General features: G+C 37.7%; 1 protein-coding gene across 1 annotated transcript; it reads right to left on the minus strand.

Annotated features, from left to right (window-relative positions):
- Positions 1–8,546: 8,546 nt before the first annotated feature.
- On the minus strand, positions 8,547–14,965 carry LOC149067095 (UPF0729 protein C18orf32 homolog). The gene is made up of 3 exons (XM_089252970.1): positions 14,851–14,965; positions 13,490–13,692; positions 8,547–8,755 (listed from the first exon to the last, which is right to left on the minus strand). Exons 2-3 carry the CDS (start codon positions 13,673–13,675, stop codon positions 8,690–8,692), a joined length of 252 nt encoding a protein of 83 aa, XP_089109096.1. The 5' UTR covers positions 13,676–13,692; positions 14,851–14,965; the 3' UTR covers positions 8,547–8,689.
- Between the last annotated feature and the right edge of the window lie 290 nt (positions 14,966–15,255).

Raw genomic sequence — 15,255 nt, forward strand, 5'->3', positions numbered from 1 at the left:
GTAAAATAGGGAACAAGTTTTTTTCATTGTACAATATTGTAACAGCAAATGCGATGTAGTAAGAATGCAAAGATCCATAAAAACGCTAAATGAATTGAATGAAGTATGACGACAAGCTTTTTCAAAAGTGTGCCTTTGACGGTACCAAATGGGTACAAAATGGGTGCTGGAGAAAAGCAAAACATCCTTGGAAGAATTTTTCTATTCTTCCAATATAAATGCAATGTTTGTATTAGAAGACTGTCCATTCCAGCATGTTTTGCAATATTAGTTAAATATCTCCATAACGGTCAAAATGACTGCTGAAATTCTACCTAGAACTTCATTTTACCACAAAACTAAGAAACTTATCATACTTTATCAATTTAAAAACCTCGACAATATGAGAAAAGGCATGAAATTTCAAAAACCTGATATAAACCGTTTGGGTGTAATCACATGTCAAAATAGGTTTTTGTCGTTCTAGTGTTGACTATACACCAAATCTGGTCGTATTGTAACAGGACAATTTATGTGGGAAGGTTAAGGTTTTGCGTTTCTTCTGCCCTAAATTTGAAACTCTAGATTACAGGGGCTCTTGTCTTCTTGTGCAGATTCTGTCTACTTTCCTCCATGAAACTGCAAGTTAAGCACTATGACCTCACAAATTTATTCAATTAAAATGCAGTAAGGTTCCTTTAACCCACCCCCCAGTTCCCCTGCTGACTCCTTCGCCATCTTTGAGTGCAAGTGTGACATCAGTAAATCATTAAGGATAATTCCTTACAGCAAACTTATCTTGTTTTTTTATGATTAGGCGGCAAAGCAATTTTTTTTTTTTTTGTTCTAAGATGGAGGATGATAAGTCTGTTCTAGGTGGCAAACAAAGTACCAAATAATGAAAACTTTACGCATTGTGTGAAGGTAGGAGGGTGATTTTGAACAGTGGTTCTCTTAACCTCTGGAAACGTGCGACCCAGTTGAATTTGTTTTTTTTTTTTAGTGGAAGGCCTCATCATAAAAATGATTAATGGGCAAAAATTAAACAATGAATCACTCTCAGCCTGGTTTGACTTATGCCAGGGCCCGACACTTGAGAAACACTGGTTTAGAAGATATTGAACGACAATTTTTGAAATGTCATTACATTGTAAAAACAGTCCCGTACTCTTAATGTAATTTTATGCATCCCAAGGTGCCCGGCGCAACGCTTTGAGGAACCACTTTGATACTTTGTTTGACCCATTTAATGCAAATTGCACCACTCCATTTACAACAACTGGTAGGATACGTCCCAAATTTTTTACATGTGACAAATAACCTATATGTTTTTCCTTTTTCCGTAACAGCCTTCCAATATAACATCCATTTTTGAAAAAGCAATGAGAGTCATTATAAATGAGCATTGACTGTATAAGGAGATGGAGCTTATAAAAGTGGTGTTATGACACAAGCGTCGACTGTATCGTAATTTGTGCCCATTATCTCAGGGCCACTCTGTATGTATGAATTTGCTGAAGAGTATGTATGGAAGAGTGCTGGGATTCCATCTTATTAATTATTTTTCCTCATTTTTTTAATTCATCGATTCTGAAAATTTACAGTAGTCCGCAGACAATTTCTTTAATAAGGTCCCAATTTTAATTTGTTTCGAAATTATTTCTAAGCTCACCCTTTAAATACGCTTCGGTTCGTATCGCGTTCAGTGCTTTAAAAAGTGCATTTCACATTAAGGAGTTTTAAAAATTCTAAAAAAAATAGGTTCTTCCTTTCAACCAGAGCCACCTTTAGGTGTATGTGGTAAGTGCGATCGCACCGGGCCTGTGGTTTTTTTTTTTTTTTTTTTTTTGGGGGGGGGGGGGAAAGCGCATTCACGGTAACAATAATTTCATCAATTCTGAAAATCTACATTTTCATCTAGAAAGAAGTAATTAAATTCTTTCTTTCATCAATTCCGGAATTCTGAATTTTCTTCGATTCTGAAACTATTACTTTCTGTCATTCTGAATTTTCATGTGCTGCATTTTTGATTCCTCTCACTCACACAAGAAAAAAAAAATCGGCGCTAGCCGCTGGGGGAGGGCGAGGTTGGAGCCTCCCACGTCTCCTAAGGGCATTAGCTCTTTTAGATACAGCGGACTTCTAGGACAGCGGTCCTCAACCTTTTTTTCTCGACTTGCGGAGCCGTTTTTGATGAGGAAGATCGATGGCGGAGCCCCGTAAGCCTAATTTTTATGTATTCATCACAGTTACTGATTTATTTTTACCATTTAAAAATAATTCTAATTATTTTTTCAAATGTACTGTTTTTGTTTATTTTTAATTTTCCTACAGCGGCATCGGAGCCCCTGTACACCGGGCCGGATTAACCATTAAGCTAAATAAGCACGTGCTTAGGGCATCAGTACAAAAGGGGCAAAACAAAAAAGATAACTAATGGTTTTTTTTCTGATGTACAATTTTTTTTCCATATCGATCACCCGATAGGCTCGCGGTAGTCCAGGTCGATAAGATACTCGCCTAAAGTACCAAAGGATGTTTAGAGGTGTCGCGAGTTCGATACCCGGTTCGTCTTTGTCAGAAAACTTCCCTGACACAGGGGTACAACAGAAATGGCGACATGACCGCAGAAAAAATTGCTACCGCAGGGAGTCCCCATCGAGGGGTTAGCGCACCACCCTCTCGATGATTATAAAAAACAAACCTGCCGTTCGTAATCGGCAATAAATTGTATATCCCTGTTCTAAAATTAGCCCTCGTGTGCAGAAAATGATCGTGGTGCGACAAAAATTATCAATGATCATCCGATAGTAGATCCTAGAATTTTAAGAACACTTGATTGTATAGTTGAAGATCGTTAACACAAGGATGGAACAAAAGATGAGAAACTAATAATATTGCAAAATAAACTTCACACATTATTGATGAGTTTTTCGATTAGCTTTTCACAATTTTCATAAAGTACGCCCAGGGCTGTCTTAACATTATCATACGCCCACATACAAAGCGATTTTTCTGAGAGAGGCACCACTACCTAGCTAAAAATTCTTACCTACCTATTTGCATAGTCACTCTTGAAAATCGGAACCAGATCTAACTGTCACTTGACACCCCGGTGCCACAAGTGCCCAGATGGGCCCCATGCAGTAAACCAAGTTCTACAGAATAAGGACATGATTATTGTGGGTTATTAGTAGATCAACTATATAGTTTGATCTACAGAAGTAAAAGAAATGCTACCAGGGGTAAATTACAAACTTGAGACTGTATCTAGAAGAAAAAATACCCAGTGATTCATCAGAACTATTAGCTGGGCCACAACTGGATACTTGGTTAGCCGGGGCAACCACTCATTTAGGCACCTCTCGTAATGCTGAAGTATAGGTTGAATGGCGAAATTTGCGCCCGGGGCACCAGACCTGCCTGCTCCGCCCCTCACAACTTGCGGCCCTGCCTATAGGTAATATTATGGCCATTCTAAGATTCAATGGTTTCTCCTTGGAGTGTTGTTACAGCCTTTATCTCATCAACCGTTCCGTAGTGGTATGGTTCTAATATTAAAAATTCTAGAAATGTGACCAGAAACCACCCTGTACGAGTTTTGAGGATGAAAATACAGTGCACACAAAATAAAAAAATGTAAATTTTTAAACGATTCCCCTCTCCCGTTTTCTAACTTCCAATTAGACAGTTGTTGCTCTTTCTCTTCTGAGCCCAACTAGCAAATTACATGTTTTTAACTGCATTATTCCCCGAGATATTTAAATTCAAAAATCGGAGACTGGTGCTGGCTTAGGAGAACTTCGTGGCTCAATGCAAAAAACATTTTTCGGCCCTTCTAAAAAAATTTATGTAGTTGCTCCCCGACTGACAAAGTTTTCGAGTTACGAATATAAATCTTGAAGTGGGAAATTTTTTTTCAGAAAGAACGCATTTTATTACACTCATTTTTCCTTTATTTCAGGAACGCGTTGAAGTAAAGGAATTACGTACTGGAATTCAATGACCCCACGCAAGGGTGAGGCTGACAGGCAGGATCGTCTTACAAGCATCATCGGCTCCCAGAGCAAAGTAATTTTTCGGAGGCCCTACCTGAAAAATTCTCGAAAACTTCAACTACGTCGTTTTTCTGAGGCACCTCTTCTCTTGAGGTCCTTCGGGCACGGGCCGGGGGGGGGGGGGAGGCATGCGTTAAGATGGCACTGCCTAAGGTTCACACCAGGCGTACTGCTTTTTCAGTTTTGAATCTGGTAACCCTATCTGAAGACCACACATAATCCGTATTTTCAGTTATTTGTTAGGTTAGATCATCTATATTTTCAGAATTTTGTTTGTGGAAAGAAATAATTATTTTTTCTACATAAAAAAAAACCAATTATTGCAAATGTACGAATTTTGTTACCGAAATTTTCGTCTCATAAAAAAACTTTATGGTAAAAAATAACAAAGAACTCGCTCTCTCTTTCTCTCACTCTCTATTTTTCATTATCGCATGAGTTGCTTGAAATTTTGAGATTAAATGGCAGCACCAAGAGTACATAAATCTAGAACTCCTTAATACATGAAGGCGTATATGAAGTATATGAAGGCGTCTTACATAAATCAAGCCTCAGAATCTCTGTCGTCTGCTTCTCTTCAGGTTCCTTGTTTTGGACGTCTCCTTGTGTCCTGAAAAAATTACTGAACTGGCAGTTTGAACTTCCAGTTCTGTTTGTGAGCTTAGCTTGTAGGGAACCGAACAAACCATCTGTCGTCTGCTCATTAAGAGGTTCTTTGTTTTGGACGTCTCCTTGTGTCCTGAAAAAATTACTGAACTGGCAGTTCGAACTCCCAGTTCTGTTTGTGAGCTTAACTTGTAGGGAACCGACCAAACCGTCTGTCGTCTGCTCATTAAGAGGTGCTTCGTTTCGGACGTCTCCTTATGCTCAATGAAAATAACCGAACTTTTAGTTTAAATTTCCAGAAAATAACTGAGCTGGAAATTTGAACTTTCAGGTCAGTTTATAAGCAGCAAAGCTGAATGAAGAACTTAGTTTTTAAACTTGAGCTTCTTCATCACCACATAAGGCACTTCTGATTTTGAAAGTAGATAGCGGCACCAACAATATTTTTAAGAATGAATGTCTTTTAAAGTATTCTAGAGCAGTGTTCCTTAACCTTTTTCAGCTCATGGCCCCCTATGGATCACATTTTTCTCTTGTGGCACCCCTGTCCTATCCAAGGCCCCCTCTACCAAGAGTGAGATACTTTCTATTTTTTTATCATGAATGAAATTTTAATAAATAAGATCAATCTCTGGAATCCTGGCTAGGCACGGATTCAAATGGTGGATTATCATCTCTCCCAGGAGTCAAATTATATTGCAAAAAACTGTCTGTGTAAAATACGGGACGATCCAACGAACATGCACGATAAATCGACCCTCTCAACACATCAACCGTTGCTCTGACGGCCCTCCATACTTAGCTGGAAGTAACAGCTTACATATGAAAATCATACCACCAGATCCCATATATAGTGCAGTCCCCCTCCCTCCATTATAAACATGAACACGCGGGTCATGCCCCAAATAGACCCAAGGGTTAAGATGCTCCTGGTTGTATGGACGGATCTGATGAATTCTGAAAGTAGTACTATTTTTCAACCATGTTTCACTTTTAAAGCTTTTCTCTTCACAGCTCTCTATGACTTCCTTCACCACCTGTCGTGGAACACCTTTCTTCTGATTTTCTCCAGTGCCCCCCCCCCCCTAGAATATCCTAGGACCGCAAGGGGGCCATATGGCCCCAGGTTAAGAACCACTGTTCTAGAGTATTAAACTAATTTTAACTCCCTTAAAATTGTTAGTGCTATTGTGAATTTGCGGAAAATGCTACGAGGTAAAAAAAAAAAAACCTTCTATTGGTGGACCGCGTAACGTTTCGAGTTACCCGGTACATACGGGACTCATTACTTCCTAGACACAATATCTATAGCACGTACTGGCCTAGTCAGGAAGACTGGATGCATTTATCGCACCCACGTCCTGCACCAGGCGTCGCTAGGCTGGTATCTTTGTTGGAGGCCTTAGAGGCCAGATTTTTCACTGGTCCCTCGATAAAGAATTTATAGTATGGGAAAAACAAAAATTATAAGAAACACTAGGCTGAAGCTTTTCAGCCCCCACAGAGGCCGTGCGACTTGTGGCGCCACATGGGGCACCTCTCTAGGAAAGGGTGCCAAATCCGAGTTGGAAGATTAAAAAAAATTTGTTGAGCTGAGAAACGTCATCAGGTGATAGATAGATCCCGCACGGGCAGAGATTCCTTTCTCTTTTCTGCCCCTACCCATTGGTACATCAGGGCCACCTTAAGACCATCGTAGACCCAGGGCCACAACTACAGGTTTGGCCAGCTGTGTCAAGCAAGAATTTTGGCACCCTCTTGTAATGTTGAAGCAGAGATTAAACAGTGAAAATTGTTCCCCCTCTGGTCCAGCACCCGATTCACCAAACCAGCCGGCTCCACCGTAGGTGCAGCCCTTGCATAAGCCCTGTGGCGAAGTGATTTTTCTGAGCTCCCTCGCCCCTATCCGGCTAGAAAAAAAATACCTGCCTACCAATTTGCGAGTTTATTCTCACATTTTTCTATCAGATCGTATATTCTGTGAGGCCCCTCACAGGTCCGCAATGTATCGTTATATTGAGGTTTCACTGTAGATTATTTTTTACTTGTCGGTTATCTGGATAACCATCGATAGCAGCAATATCGTCAAGAAAATTCCGTCAAAGAACTTGATGTTAACTCGACGAGCCGGCCTCCAAGTTTTTTGACATACAGAAATCAAAGCCCGGTTTTCCTAGGAGCAGGTTTCCTGTGCCGCGCGCAATGTGATTCACCCAGCGCGACACGCCGTCCACCCACCAATAAGAAAAGCAGTACAACTGTTTTCTTACAGAGCGTAATACGGCTCGCGACGGCGCTGTACGTCGGGCGTGATTAGCCGACTGCTTCTGGAGGAGTCAAATGCGTCGTGCGCCGCGGTTTTGCCGATATTCTCTTCACTCTTGTGTGTTTTTTTCTCCTTCCCTTCAAACCGGAGCATGCAGACGACAGAGTGGCTGATGCCAAGGCCGTATACTATAATATAGCCGCCCTGATCTGATGCGCCACGCTAGGAAAACACAAACGCGTAGCATGCTAATGTAACACGTTTCTTGCCGACGCAAAATTACACAATTCGGTTCACGCGAAACACCTATTGGCTCTAACGTCAGGCGTGATTGGCCGACTGCTTCCATTGCCACACATTTCGGTTCACGCGGCGCAAAACATCTATTTCTAGGAAAACCCGGCTGTGACCCCAACCAGTAAAAAAAAAAATTCCTATATCAATAATTTACTGCCATTTGTAATTCAAAAACAGAACTAGTTAACAGTTTACACTTTCTAGATGGCAGCATAGGTATATTTTTCTGTTAGTGAAATGAAGTTTCTCGATAGATGGCGTAAAAGCTGTGATATTTCGACATGGACTTCAAATTGTATTAATACTTAAGATATTTCTTCGGGAAAGAAATTTGAGATCTCAAATATGGGAAAACGCTAAATGGTCGGAATTGCTCAAAGCTGCATTAAGACCTTTCAAGCGGCTTTGTGGGGGGGGGGGATTGCTGCCAAAACAAAATCGCTAAATGGGGGGGGGGGGAAAGGGTATTTGGCTTTTTCATTGGCGAAAAAAAATCGAGGGGAGAGGAACGATGTCATTACATATTATACCAGGGGGTGACAAAATCACGTGTTCTCTCTCTCTCTCCCCCCCCCCCCCCACAGAAATCCAAGTTATTTTCCTAAATTCTCCCCTCACTGGCATCATAATTGTAACACTTTCTATGATGCACCAACTCATTGAAGTTTCCTCAGATGTGTAGCGTTTTAAAATAGCGCTATTAGTTAAATTCCAGCTGTCAGCTTTGGAGAATTTATATTCTACACAAAAAATCTCCCTTAGACATACATATAAAGGGTTTTTTATTTCACATAAAGTAGGGATTTTTCAGTAATAAAAGTATGATCTTAGGATTTATTCCTCTTTTTGGAAAAAAAAGACATCGTAGACATTATCATAATTCTTTACTACACTAAAATAGTCATTGCATTGGGCCAATAAAACCAGGTGCTGAGAGTTATTTAGGATACAGATCATCTCACTGATTCAACTGTAAATAAGTTGAAATGCCACTGGCTGTTTGACGAGTTTTGTTTTTTCCCCAGCGACAATAAAACTACCTATAAATGACAGCGAAATGACAATTTACTTCACGCATGCGAAGTCATTTTGGGGAGCATAGACAACCTCCTTTCCTAGAGAAGATATTTTCCCCAATCACAGCTGAAATAGATTTCAATAAGACTTGGTGCTATCCTGATATCACTGTTTGTAAAATTTGATGCTGAAAAGAAATGCACACATTTCAATTCCTACTGAAAGTACTAAACGAGCCAACATGTGTGCAGTTTTAAATTAGCCAATCAATGGAAAAGAAAATTCAAGACCTTTCAAAATAAGTCTCAGGATACATGACCATATAGAGCAAAAACAATTTAATAGATATTCTGGAATACATTAAATAACAAACTATGTATCATACATGAAATAATGATTGAAACAAAAAAAAAAAATTATGACCATTGATTTTTTACAGCATGGAAAAAAAAAACACAAAAAAGATCTAGTCATTTTTTTTATCTGACTCCGAAGGAATATCTTCTTGTCTCGCTTCTGGTAAACTGTTTTCCTGAAAAAATATAAGAAATAAAACATTTTAGTTACTCCATGTGGTACATTTCTCGCCATTTCAGATAAATCATATAAAGACAACTATAGCACACACACACACACTAATGGCTCAATTACATGAGCGAGTTTTCTAGCTACTTGCTACTATAGTCCTTGAAAGACAAGACCTGGTTACATTATGTGTCGGACAATGCTGTTCAAGGTAAATCAACTGTGCATGCGGAATTCTGTGCCAGTGGCTAGCTTTTCACGTTTGCATTGTCCTTCAAGACGGAATTGTCTCACAATGAGATGTAACTCAGAGGCTGACAAATATCGAGGGCAAAAATATTTAAATATTTTTGTGCTTGGAAGCATTTTCAGTTAAAAATATTGTACTCGTTGACTTTTCCGGGACTATGGAACCTTTCCATGCCAGCAGACAAAAAGCCGACATAATTTTCTGGTGCCCTTAGACTTTAATTAGATATTCACAAAAAATGGCGGAAATGTCAAGTTTTTTTTATTTGCCTTGGGATTTGTCAAGTCTTGACACAACCAAGTCTCATCTCGTGCTTACATGATGAAGTCTTTTTGTGTAATAACATAAACTCTGTCCACTCTGCTAGTGTGAGTGTGAGAGAGTAAGGCCTGGAATACACGTTACTAAGTAACAGGAAAGCATGTCACTTTCAAGCTTATGCAACCAATAGCAATAGGTTAAAGCACAATTCACATTATATAAAATTTTCAATTAACATTCCTTCGAGCAAATGTTACCAATAAGCTCATTGCTGCATATACTCAAAAGTGACATGCTTTTGTACTACTTACTGTAATTCAGGCCTTAGACCATTATTACTCTATAAAATTTTGATGAAAGTTATTTTATCAAACTCGAAAAATGCAACCAATAAGCACATCAGTTACATTCGAGCAAATGCAACTAATAATCTTATTGGTTGCATTTTTAGAGTTTGATAAAAGAACTTTTATCAAAATAGTATTGTGTAATCTGGCCTTTTAGGCTGGGATTACACTATAGAAGGTCATTTATAAAACTCGAAAAAAAAACAAACTAATAAGTCTATTGGTTACATTTAAAGCGAATGTAATAGATATGCTTGGTTGTATTTTTAACTTTTATGAGAACTTTTATCAAACTTTTATAGTGCCATTCTGGCCGTGAGGATGGAGCTACTTTCCTCACTTTTCACTGGTGTTTTTTTTGCTGCTATCTAATGGGTGGTGCAACCAACACCATCTATAGAAGGCGGCCTCTGCACAAAGTTTGTGACATCACTGAAGGCCATTTCACCTATAGCCACTGGATATGGTGTAAAAAAATGTATAGATATCGCATGTGTCTGCCTACTATATGCAATGGCAAAGATGAAATGACCGTGTTCAGTGATGTCACAAACTTTGTGCTGAGGCCTTCTTTTATAGGTGGAGTTGGTACAACATGGATGTGGCTACCTTTCTTGCTACCACTGTTTTGGCCCACAAAAAAGACAAATTAAAAAAGTCATGTCTGTGCATCTGGTTAAAGATGTACTAGTCATGTGTTATTGAAATTTGCTGGGCTAGATGAAACTGATTCGGTTGCTAGAGAATAACAAGTAAACTCACCCAACCTAATAAAGACTATATGCACACAAACTATAATAAAAGGCTAATTGCAATAGACAGGGGGACATCCTTAAATATTTTGCCATACAATTATGATTTTCTATGGGATATCAAATACATGCAATAAATAGAAAACAACTAGTTTACATTAGAACAGGGCTTGACAAATGCTATGCGTCAGCTCATCACGGCGACTAATAAATCTATGTTGGCACACATAAAATTTTCAATACGTGGTTACCAAATTTATTTCTGTGGGCAACACGAAATTTTCAGACATTATATCTCAACATGTGTACTAACATGAAAAAGGATCAATTAACCCCGGAAAAGAACTATTTTTGATAATTTTTTCTGGGAAGAAGACATTTTCTGCTCTTTGAAAATTTAGCTGACACCTAAATTACTTGGATTTGCCAAGCACTGCATTAAAAGTCACAAAAGGAGACATCTAGATGAATCTATAATGAATGAAATTTAATAAATTAACATACTCAGATGAGAGGGGGAAATACTATTTTAGTTCTTCGAAAATCATTAAGGCTTAACACAGATGGAAACAGTTATATTATAGGTGCTCTGAGATTAGGAAATATGTATTTTGAACAATATAATAGATACCATAATTTCACACAACTATGCTCCAAATGCCCGTGCTCATTAAAACATCGATAATCGAAATACTAACATCTAATGGACTATTTAATTACTAAAGCAAAGAGCATAGATAATGAAAAATCCCTTCATAGTTAGTCTTTAGATCATGAAACGGAACTTCTAACTTCTTCTTCTTGGCGTAATTTCTCTATGAACCCCCTTCATCATCTTCTAGCAAAAAGAGGATAAAGATGGATATAGTTGTAGTACATTCTCTCAACTATGGTTTGTAAGCAATTTATAACAAGAAATATTTGATGGACTATATAGGTGGGACTTCGTAATACAACCATGGTCTAAAATTCAATTTTTTAAAAATCCATATTTGAGCTACATAAGGAATAAAAAAAAAAGTATTTTTAAACATTAATGCTTGATCTTTCTACAGGCAATATCAGCAAAAAAAAAAATTTTAAATAGCTTCAGCACAGAAGTTATGATGATTAATCTAAAAAATGGTGCTATTTTGGGCCATAGTCGTGTTAAATTACGGTATTCACTTTTTGTAAACTCAAGTAGATGTGGACAATTAGTAAATGGGATGGGCATTATTAAAAAAGAATTTCAGAAAGAGAAGCATAGGTAGATCTGAAAAAAAAAAATTCCGGAGCACACGAGTTAGTTGGGCCCTAGTGACACCAATTTTCTTGATGATTGGTATAAAAATTCGGCTCAAGATGTAGCTATTTTATGTAAGTGTGTGTGCACCATATCATCAAAAATGTTTGTTAACAGAATCTGTATTCGTTAGCAGAAGAATTGTGAAAAAAATTTCATTAGCCGGAAAATTTGTAAGCTGAGGTATCACTTCAACAACTGTTACAATATCACATCCAATTAAGAAGTGCCCATAACCCTAGAATAATAACTAAAATAAAAACTGCATGTTAGCTACTTATACATTATGTTTCCGAGGCGTATTAGGGATTAACAGACAATCTTTTGTCCAAAGAGTGTCCTACCACAGTAAAACCTCTAACAGCCCTCCAAATGACAACCATTTTCTTTTAATTAAACGCATCCCATACACTTAACATTACAGATAGTCTCGGAACAACGGCCACTTTGGACAATGAGTCAGAAAAAAAAATATGCATATACCTACGAGAAAAATAATTTTCAAGCCGATTTTCAAGGGAGTTTTTACCCTCCCCAACTCCATGGGAAAAAAATTTGTTATTTTTCTCTGGGTATTAATGCTAGATGGGTGTAGTGAAACAGTGGAGAGCGAAAAAGAACCACTTAAGTGATTTATAGTTTTATATCACAAATCACTTTAAGTCAGGGATATATATAATTAAACTTTTTGCCACTCGGGATAAACATGATATATTTTGCCCCACCAACTTTAAAATTAGATAATTTTATTAGCGTTTTGTTCCCATCTAAAACTGCTGCCCCTCCTTAAATTTCGTCACTTGGAGCAGTTGCTCCCCAAGTTCCGGCCCTGTTTAAGTGATCTGAAAATATGCTGCCGACCACTTAATTGAAATGGGAATGGGCTGCAGGTCACTGAAGTGATTCGAGAATGTGCTGCTTAATTCATTCTTTCAAAATTAGGTTTGAGATCACTGGCCATATCAGATTTCAAAAGCCACATTTGTCCTGCACATCATGGGTTAAGCATATATGGTTTAGTTGATCGCGAGTACGAATAAAAAGCTACTTGGGATTGCGGGTGCACCGTCTTGGTTCATATCAGCTTTTCTTGCCAAGTCATTGCTGTTATGTTCTACCTCAGCACTGCAAGACTAAATTTTAAGATGCCAAGATAGCGATGTAGATCAATTAACAGGGCTGCAACTAGCTGCTTGGTCAGCAAGGACAAGTAAAGCATTTTGACTTCCCCTTGTAATGTTGAAAGAGAGTTTTAAAGGGTGGAATTTACACCCCATCTTGTTCGGCATCCCAGATCAGCCCAATCCTGTCTAGTTGCAGCCTATCTTAATCAATTATTAAAATATTACAATATCAATATAACCATACATTCTAACATTATCAATTTTATAATTATCCTAGTCAATTACAGAATGGATAATAATTTTAAGATGTTATATAGACCACAAATTTTAGTTGTTTTATTTTCTGAAAAAACAGTCATTCCCAATAGTGGTCACATTTCCAGTCCTGTTAGTGCCGATTGTTGGAAGGTTTTACTGTATATAAGGAGTGCATGCTTTTCGGCAGACCTGCAACATCCAAAATGGTGTGCAAAAGTAAATTTAAAAATATTCTTAAAATAACGAGGGGCATGTGATTAATGTCTGATTTATAGTAAACACACACACACATGCAAAGCTACGCTTGTAACAATACTCTGTGTGCACATCTGTTTTTTTAAACATAAAATCATCTAACAAACTTATGTGTGCTATAAGTAGCAACATCCTTTACAATCACAAAATTGTGTATACCTGATATTTTAAGCAGTTGGCTAGTGATTTTAAAAGGGAATAGAAATTACCTCGCTTTTCACTGGCATGACGGGACACGTTAATTTAGACGTTGGACTATTTGTCTGTACGTCATCTGTGCTCTCGACCGCCTTCTTCACAGCCCAAGGATTCCAGATCTTAAGCACCAGAGGCTGCAGGAATCGATACCAAATGAAAAGCAAAACAGGGGCAATGATGCATGGAATGCAAACCATCTTTCTTCGCTGCGATTCTGAAAAATTTTAAAAACAACATTAGTAGGCCTATGTATTGTAAATTTTACACATAAAGTTATTTCCTATTGCTGACATTTACTCAAAACTATTGCTAACATTATATTTAATTACATGAATTCTTGAATATGGCAATGATTCGATTCAAGAGTGGATCTATCATTTTAATGACTGAATTCATAGACAAAATTACGCATGCGCTAGAAATGCTCCAGAACAGGGATTCTCGACCTTAGTCTGGGCGGCATGCAATGCCGGCCCTGACAAAAGATTTCCAGAAGAGACTCTTTGTTCAACAGCTCTAGGGAACCATGGGTAAATGGCAATTAAGAAAATAATGTGCCATGGGTTAAAAAGGTTTGAGAATCCCTGCTCCAGGGTGCCTTAGCGAGAACCAGGTAGAAAGTCCTGGTGTACACATTTTTCCCATTTCTCCCCTTCTAAAAGAGAGGACCCTAGGCTAAGAGGTTCAGCAATACCTCTCAGTTCATTATACACCAATTTTGTAGAAATGTATTGGGACAGCCTAACAAAGGTTTTTCAAAGAGATTCTTCATTAACTTGCACTGAAGAACCGCTGACAAGTATTAGTTAGGGAAGGGACGCTGCGAGTGAAAGAAGTTTGAGAACCGCTAGTCTAGGATATTATAATTTTACTCTTAATCTTTTATTTACTCCAAGAATATTTGGTTTGTTATCATTCGTTTTAATTGCCATTTCCTTATTCAACAGCCATAGTACTCCTCTTTGGCGATGCATTTGCAATTTTTCTATCTTTGACAGCGGATAAGCGTTGATCGGGGGGGGGGGGAAGGGCACCGCAGGTGGAAAGAGTTAAGAACCCCTGAATTCTTAACTATAGCTGCTCCAATTTTTTTGAAAAAACTTATTTTCCGCCCAACTTTTGTAAAAGGGAGGGGATGACTTTTCACCAACATTTGCAAGCAAGGTCATTCATTTGGATTTCTTGCGAGAAAAATAATCACAAAACATTGTTACAGTAATAAAATATTTATTGAGGGAGAAAGGATATTTTAATTCATTTTTATCACAAAAAAAATTGAGCATTCAATAAGATTCATACATTCACATCAATAATTACGTGTAAATCGATCTAAATAACGAAATAAAAAAAAAACACAAATTAAATTTATTACCTTATTTGTCTTTAAAATTTCGAAACAGTTACGGCAATTGCTCACTTGATAACGTAGTCACAGGAGCTTCAACTACAGATGTAAAATCGGAATTCTGATAACGAATGAAATGATAGTATTGAAGATTGCATATTTTATTTATCATTACAAAAACAGAACTGTTGCTAAAATTTGCATTTTTTTTCATCTTTATAGAAATATGTATTTTTGTGATTTTTATATTATTGTTAAAAAAAACACATAAAAACTCTTTCAGTTCATTTATTTTCTTCGAAAATTGATAGAAAATCCGGATATTCTTTTCAGTATTTATCTTGGGAAGAAGGGTTAAAAAAACCCAGCTTTGGACATGCCTATAACAAGCTTAATAGGGATTATTATAGCATTTTTGAAATACAAAAGTTA

This window comes from Pholcus phalangioides, unplaced genomic scaffold (assembly GCF_987345545.1).
Source record: "Pholcus phalangioides strain wild (caught in Gottingen) unplaced genomic scaffold, Ppha-v1.0 ptg000031l_1, whole genome shotgun sequence".
Classification (NCBI taxonomy): Eukaryota; Metazoa; Arthropoda; class Arachnida; order Araneae; family Pholcidae; genus Pholcus; species Pholcus phalangioides.

What these genes read in the sequence shown, in the direction of transcription:
- LOC149067095 (XM_089252970.1), bottom strand. Translation starts at nt 13,675, where the DNA reads ATGGTTTGCATTCCATGCATCATTGCCCCTGTTTTGCTTTTCATTTGG. An exon ending in TCATGCCAGTGAAAAGCGAG is followed by an intron (nt 8,756 to 13,489) that starts GTAATTTCTATT and finishes ATATTTTTTCAG; the next exon opens with GAAAACAGTTTACCAGAAGC.